This window comes from Alligator sinensis, unplaced genomic scaffold (assembly GCF_000455745.1).
Source record: "Alligator sinensis unplaced genomic scaffold, ASM45574v1 scaffold457_1, whole genome shotgun sequence".
Classification (NCBI taxonomy): domain Eukaryota; kingdom Metazoa; phylum Chordata; order Crocodylia; family Alligatoridae; genus Alligator; species Alligator sinensis.
Window position 1 is genome coordinate 613,280 of NW_005842840.1, and position 7,549 is coordinate 620,828.

General features: G+C 47.8%; 1 protein-coding gene across 2 annotated transcripts in view; it reads left to right on the top strand.

The window, feature by feature from the left end:
* Positions 1–7,549, top strand: part of SPSB1 (splA/ryanodine receptor domain and SOCS box containing 1) — a 69,710-nt gene that overhangs the window by 52,718 nt on the left and 9,443 nt on the right. For both annotated transcript variants that reach the window (XM_025191604.1, XM_006035457.3), the window contains exon 2: positions 7,018–7,549. This exon is cut by the window's right edge and continues 273 nt beyond it. In XM_025191604.1, the coding sequence (XP_025047389.1) occupies positions 7,162–7,549 (388 nt within the window). In that variant the 5' untranslated portion in view covers positions 7,018–7,161. The remainder of the gene's footprint in view (positions 1–7,017) is intronic.

Here is a 7,549-nt window from a genome sequence, read left to right on the forward strand (position 1 = left end):
TCCTCTGTACAGTGTCTCTTGAGATCCTCAGCTTTTTGTTAGTAGGGTTCTCCTTTAGTCCATGTTTTGTGAAGCACCTAGTATGCTCTGGGTGCTCTGTACATGCTTGGCCTCGTCTTTATAGAAACTGTATGAATACTGAGGGAAGAGAACAAGCCAGAGTAAACTGTCTCTTGAACAAATAGCCTTAAAGCAAAACTGACTTGGGAACCAGGAAGAGAAGCTTAATGGAGCCTCCCTGGGCGCCGCTTGCCCGTGGTGGTGCCAGGTGTCTCCCCTCTGCAGCTCGCTCTGTCCTGAGCTGCGGTTAGAGGGTGTGGTTTTGAATGCCGCTTGTTAAATCTTAGCTGGCTCAAGCTGCTTCTGCCCTTCCCTTCCTATAGTACATGGCAGTAAAAAGGGAGAGATCAAAGATGATGCCCAGGCAACTGCACTGTGGGGCTCTCTGTACTGAGTTCATCCTAGATGTTTGGAGCAGGGAGGGGTACTCTTCTGTCCCTCATCTCCCTCTGCTGCTTCCATGTTTTGGAAGTGACGTTTTGTTCCTGGACCTTTTAAGCATAGGAAAGACTTGCCTCTTTTTCTTTAATGCTTGTTTTGATCTTCTGCGCTTGCACAGCTCAGGGCAGCACATACTGCAAACTCAGCCATCATTGCCGGGGACGGGGCAAAGGTTTGTGCATCTGAAGACACCACCCGCGTCACCCGTAAAGCTCCAAGTGCAGCATGCCTCTGCCTTGTGGAGGTGACTTTGCTCTGCAGACTTGCGTGGTTTTTGGACCAAGTTTAAGGTTGGCTTTGACCTATTTTAAATACCTGCCTCAAGCAACTTCTTTTCCTGTGATGGCAAAGAGCAGGGAAGGCATCTTGAGCATGGGTTCCTCAGCTCAGACTACTTCTGCAGGTAGTTTGATTTTAATGCCTAGTACAGTAAAAGCTGTGTTAACCAGCATTTTACTAACCGGAATACTCTGTTAACCAGAGTTTCCAATATTCCCCAATACAAATCCTCACTTTAGCAGCCAGAATCTCTGCTGAATCTATCCAGCATGTATTTGCAGTACAAGTATGGCACTGTCTTCTGTATAACTCTGATAACTGGAATTTTTAGATGACCGGCACCCCGCTCATGCCGGATAACAAAGCTTTTACTGCGCTTGCTGCTAGGAGGAGTGAGAAGCTTGAAGCCTGGGGCAGGTGGAGGGTGCATTTGAATGTAGGTGACTTGGCTTGACTTGTCTGGAGCGATAATGGATTTTGTTCTTGGAGCTGTGTGATGGATGCATCCTGTAAGATCTGGAGTCCTTGGGAGACTAGTTTGAAAAGCAAGTAAATGCACTGGAGTTCAAGGTTAGATTTTCTTGCCTCCTTTAATGAACGCTCACATGATGGAACAGGACTAAAACATTGAGTTGGCTGACATGATGCTGATGGCTAGTTTCTGCTCTGCATTGTTAGCAGACTCATTTGGTCAGCTGTATTCAAATGTAGTAACTTCAGTATAAGGGGGCCTAGATAAATGGGGATGGTGAGTTTGAGAGTGGAGAACTAACACCCTGCTTGACAGTATTTTATATGTAACAGTGTCATGACCAGTAGCTTGTGATCCCTCTTCCAGAACTGCCTGCATCTGGTGCCGAGTTACCTGCAGTGAGGACCAGCGTGGTAATTACTGTCCTAGACGAGCAAACTACCTTTTCATCAGTATGGAAGTCAGTCTTTGGGGTCTAAAGCTATTTGCAAAGCAGAACTGTATCCTGTTCCACTTGACCCTTGCTGAGTTGGGGCTGCTAAGCTTTTGTGTTTAAATCTCCGGTTGGCCCTTGGAGAATAATCCTCTCTGTAGCTAATGGGAGTCCCTGCAAACTTTGGCTTTCACTACCTAGCTTTCCAGGTTATAGAGGATGGTGTGCAGTATTTGTCAACCTGTCTTAAACACCGCAGTTGAATTTCCCTTTATTGCGTCAAAGAGGAGCCATTTTGGAGCACATCTCTTGCAGAGTGCCCAGCCCGCTTGCACAAAAGTAGGTTAATTCTTTGCTCTTTTTGCTTCCCTCCCTGCCAACCTCTTTCCATTTTTGGCCTGGCTGGTTCTTGGCTTCCTGGAGCTTGCTAGCTCCCTAATTGTTTGCCCTTGGGAACGTAACTTTTAATTGAGCACTGTTCGTTGTCTGCCTTATCCTAGGAGGAAGGGGGGGAGTTGCTTTCTTTCTTCTGTTGGGAGAATTGCTGCCTCAACAAACGCACTTTGGAAGTGCCATGTGTCTTCTGGCACGTTTTACCCTATTTCTGGAGGAATCCGTTGACGGGAAGTAAAAACCATAGTAGACTAAAATAGCTTGATCATAACCCAGAAATCCAGGGTAGCCTTGACTTTTGGAGTTTTCTTTTTGTCCTTGGGACCCTTTGCTATGTAAAGTCCACCCTTTTTCTCTCATTTGCCTTCAAGTAGGAGTTAACTGATTAAGTGGCTGATAGAAATACTTGCATGCACTCATCTACGCTTGGTATACTTATGTGGATTGCTGGATCGAGATTATTCTCAAGTCAGTATCACGTCAGTAGTTGATTTACATGAATAGCTTCTGGAGGTGACTAGTACCAGAATCGGGCCCAGCTGGCACATCTGGATTGTGAGCAGGTAGATGAGGTTATTTGTGTAGTTGCAAGGAAGAACGATGGCATTTCTGCCAAAGCATGTCTTGTTTCAAAACAGCCTGTACCAGATATTCATTGGTTTGGGCTGAAATTTCCTGTGTGGTACTGTCACGTGGACTGGTGTTTTCAGGAAATCTCTGCACCTCTCTCCTTCTACAAGCACTCTGATTGTCTGTCTTAGTCGAAGCTTATTGACAGATGAATTGGTCCATTTGCTTTTTAAATATATTTAAAAAGCCTTGATTTACCATGTGTGACAATTTCTCTTAATTGCCTACCATCGTTCCTTGATGTCAGGTGGCTAATTTTGGCTTTACTCGGAGTGAATATCACAATCTCAAAACCACTACATGCGCTCTTCTGTCGGAATAAGCAACTTGGACTGAAACTTTCTAAAATTTTCACTTGGGTGCTGTTTCGGGACAAGATTCCTGACGGGAGGGAGTACTGCTCTGACTTGGCTGAATCCTAACGTATCTGGTATAGAGCTTAATTTCTAAATCTCAGATTGAGCTGGCAATTTGAGAGCGCCCTCTTTATGGAATTAGACCCCTTTAACTAGAAGATAAGGCTTTGAGAGGGAAAGGGAATACTCTTCAACCCTGGACGAGTCTTCTGTTTTATGGGAGATGTGTGGGCGAGGGAAAGGGCGCTAAGAGCAGTGAATCAAAATTACACTAAGCACGTTGTGCACCTTTTCTAGGCCAGCTCTGTGGCACTTCCCACTCCTGCTGTGGGACACGTAATGGTGGTGTGGTTGGAACAGTTGAATGCAAGTAGTTTTAAAGCAGCTCGATGCAGACAAGTATTTCGGTGCGAAGAACCACTCGTCCACGTTCAGTCAGTGAGGCTGAACGTACCCGGGTCCTGAGAGCTAGGGAAGGTGGCATGTTATTCAGTGCTGCCCTGGTATAATTCCTGCAATGTGCCAGGAGCGTTTGCACTCCTGTCAACTCCTGGAGAGCCTGTGCTAGGTGTGTCGTCACATGCCACCCCCTGCCTCCTTTTCCCCACCAAGTTGTGCACATTGCAGTCTGGCTCAGGTCTTTGCCACGTGATGCCTTGGAAGACAGACAAACCCTTAACAATGTGCGACTTGAGCAAAGCACTGGCGTTGGCACCGTTCGGGGAGGTGGAGCGAAGTGGAAGAGAAGCTCAGAGGTTGAGTGAGGATATGGCGCAGATTTTAAAGAGGCTTTGGGGACTTGCGTGATTTTTTTTGTCTCTGAATTTGTTCAGCAGCTGCTTGACATTGCTCCTTGCTTACGCTCCAGCATGTACTGGCTGACTTTGTTCCTTGCACAGTTCTCAGCTTGTCTAGGGCGCCCCTGTGTGTAATACCGGATAGTGCCTGTTACTTTACACGAATTATCCTCTATTCAGACGTATTTGCTGCCAATGTTGACAGCTCTGGCTTATTCAACTGGAGGTGTTTAACCAGCTGCTTTTGTTCCTTAGGTTCACATAACACACAGGTCCCTGAATGGAAGGCAGGGTTTATTTGGAGCCCAATAAACCAAAGGAGAACTGGTGGCGAGGCATGAGACACTTGCCTCCCCTACAGTGCTCGTCTTTAATATGATGGTCAGTGCACAGATTAGAGGACCGGCTACTTCATTACTGAGAATGGTGTGTGCCAGCTGGGCAGCTACATTGCAAACTTGGAGCCGGGCAGGGCTGTAAACCCCTATAGGAAAGGAGAAAGGTCTGCGAACATGTTGAAGTCGAGTTTTATTGTCCAAACCTCCACAGAAGTGCAGCATCCCCCAAAGCTGCAGGCGCTAAAATGAATCGGCAACACAGCCTCGGCACCCTTGCTAGCCCAAAGTTTAAGGGAAGCCGATCAGTCGGCTTGTAATCAACAGCACTTTGGTAACCTTATATTTTTTTAATATAAAAACTGATTCATGCTCCATGATTTTCCATGCCAGATGAAGTCCTGGTCATGAGTAACTGTTGTGACTGTAGCTGGCAGGAGTTCTGGGCGATTGCCTCACTCCAGGAAATGTTAAAATAACACTTTTTTTTTTTTTCTTAGAAAGCTTGTTCCCTCCCCTCCCACTTTTAAAAATTTTCCTAATAGCTGCCCTCACTTTGGCATCTCTGTACAGAGGGCCGCTTGTGTAGCCAAGCGAGAGCAGAGCTGCTTGGGTGGATGTGATGCCGTGGGGGAAAGGTGCACAAAGGTAGCTGGTTTCTCTAGGCAAAGAAGCTGCTTTATTTTATTTATTTCTTTTAAAATGAGTCTGTCCGGAGCTTGGAAGGAAACTCTCTGAAAGTAATCTTGCTTTGCTCCCTCCGTACTCCAAAGAGGCCGTTTTCTGGTCTGCTTGTCGGTGAGAAGAGGAGCTGCCCGAGTTGAAGCCGATAAGTTGTGGCACTAAATTATACAAGGAGGGTGTGCGTGGTGGTTTAAATAACTGCTGTCTGAATTCCAGCAACTCGATGGGAGCTCCCCTGCCAAGCACTGCTGCAACGTGGGCCTCTGTAAGCCTGCTGGTTCGGATTTGCAGAGTCGGCCGCCTAAGGTACTTAGGAGCGCTGGGTTGAGGGAGGGGCGGCAGAGGAGATTCCCTCTCCAGACCTATTGGTGGCCGTGTTCTCCTCGACTCTGCTGGCAGATTCGCAAGAGGTGTGTAAGCGTCCTAACCGAGTGCTTTTCCTTCTTGCCTGGCCTCGACCCTGTTTGAGAGAACGTTATTGCTATTGGGAAGCAGCCACAGTTTGCAGCTTTTTCCTTTTTCAGGAGCTGCGTTTCAGCTGCGGAGGAAGGAAACCGTTCGTGGCTGTGCCACAAAGACAAGCCAGCGTGCGTTGTCACTTTTGCTCCAGGAGTCTTAGTCTTGAGGCTCCCTCCTACTCCAAAGGGCTGAGCCATGGGAGGCTGGATCAGGCCTTCCTGGGCAGCTTGCGGCTGTTTCAGGGAGGCGACTTCCAGCATCTTTTATCTGGCGTGAGCAGAGTGCTTCCCCTGCAGTGCTCCTGACCCTCGCTGGACCTGCAACCAGGACATACCGCTCCCAACTCCGTTGTAGTAGTTTAGCAGGATGCTGTGTTTTGCAGGTCTTCAAGCCTTCGGGCTCTGTGAAGGGAGGCAATGAAATGAAGCCAGTTCATTTCCTACACCCGATTGTAGTATTCCAGTCATCTCTGTGACTTAGTGCATCAGTCTGGAGTTTGCTTCTCAGACATGGGTGCCTGTGTCCAAGTGGCTTGTATATTTGAGAACGTACTAAATGCCAAACGTGGCTAGCTCCTGAGCTGCGGCGTTTGGCTTCAATAACCAAGCCCAAGTGAGCACGTTCGGCTTTCCTACCACAACTATTTCAATCTGCAAGTAAGATGAAATGGAGGCTCTTCGGAGGAGCTCAGCTTTCTTCAGTCCATCTGAATCTTGGTGGACAACTGCAGATGGTCGCCTGTGGTGGTTTAGGGAATTTTTGTTGAGTATTAAATGCCTTGCATGTTTTGGCTGCTTTCTGAGCAGCTGCAGAGATGGCTTTGCTTTGATTATCCTCCCGTTGAAATGTAATTCCAGGGCCTTTATAGGGAGCTGGAAAGGTACGCGCAGGTGGATGGTCTTGGCATTGGCTGGGATCTCTCGTGTAGCTTGTCTGAGGGTACGTGCCAAGACTAGAGGCAAAGCAAGGCTATGCCCAGTAACAGCAATATCAACATAAATTTTACAGCCTTTTCAAGGCCATTGGGAAGAACTGAGGTCTTTTGCATTCATTACCTTGCACTAGATTCCACGTCTTGCATGAATTTGACTCTTGCTTAGATGTGTGTATGAGCCACAAGTCCTATGGTGTGCAGCAACGTGACCCCGATTGGGAGAAAAAGCAGGACTATCTGGGGAGGAGCTGCACATTAGAGAGGCCGTGTGTGTGACGGTGTTGAGGTCCTTGCAATACAACTGAAGAAAACCATGTTTTACGGGGGAAGCAAAGGTCTGACACCTAAGGTTTGGTTTTGTTTCCCCCCCCCACCCCCCTTGTCTGTTGTTCATCAGAGGATATAGCATGAGAAAATTGGTGTCTGCTCTTGGGAGGCTGTATACTTATGCTGTAAGTTGTATAAAGCCAAAATGCATCTTTATTGCCAGGCAGCTCATACTTTCCCAGCACTTAAAGAAAACTTCGAGAGTCCATGTAGCAAGTATTAAACCTTCCCATGCACCTTCCATTTGGCGATAGTGCCGCTCTCTTTGTGAAGAGCGCACAAGAGCAGGTGGCATGCACAACCCCCATTTTGGGATGTGCTTTGATGTGTTTGTCCAAACAAAAGGGTTCTGTAAATCTTGCAGACAAGGTTGTGCGCTAATGTTTAACTCTCCTTGTTTTCCTTTCCATCCATTAGGCAATACTGACCAGCGCACATCTTGACAAGGTTTCCTAGCAACCTCCTTCTTCTGCAGGGCTGAATGACAGCTGGAACGGGAGAGGCGGGCTAATTGATGAGCTTGCCCTGAGAGTCTATAAATACCTGAAATTGCAAGGCAACATGGGTCAGAAGGTCACTGGTGGGATAAAGACTGTGGATATGAGGGACCCTGTATACAGGCCACTGAAGCAGGAGCTCCAGGGGCTGGACTACTGCAAGCCCACCCGCCTGGACTTGCTGTTGGACATGCCTTCGGTATCCTATGATGTCCAGTTGCTACATTCGTGGAATAACGACGACCGGTCGCTGAATGTATTTGTGAAGGAAGATGACAAACTAATATTTCACCGGCATCCGGTGGCTCAGAGCACAGACGCCATTCGAGGCAAAGTCGGATATACCCGAGGACTGCACGTGTGGCAGATTACGTGGGCAATGAGACAGCGGGGCACGCATGCGGTGGTCGGCGTGGCGACGTCAGATGCACCCCTGCATTCTGTAGGGTACA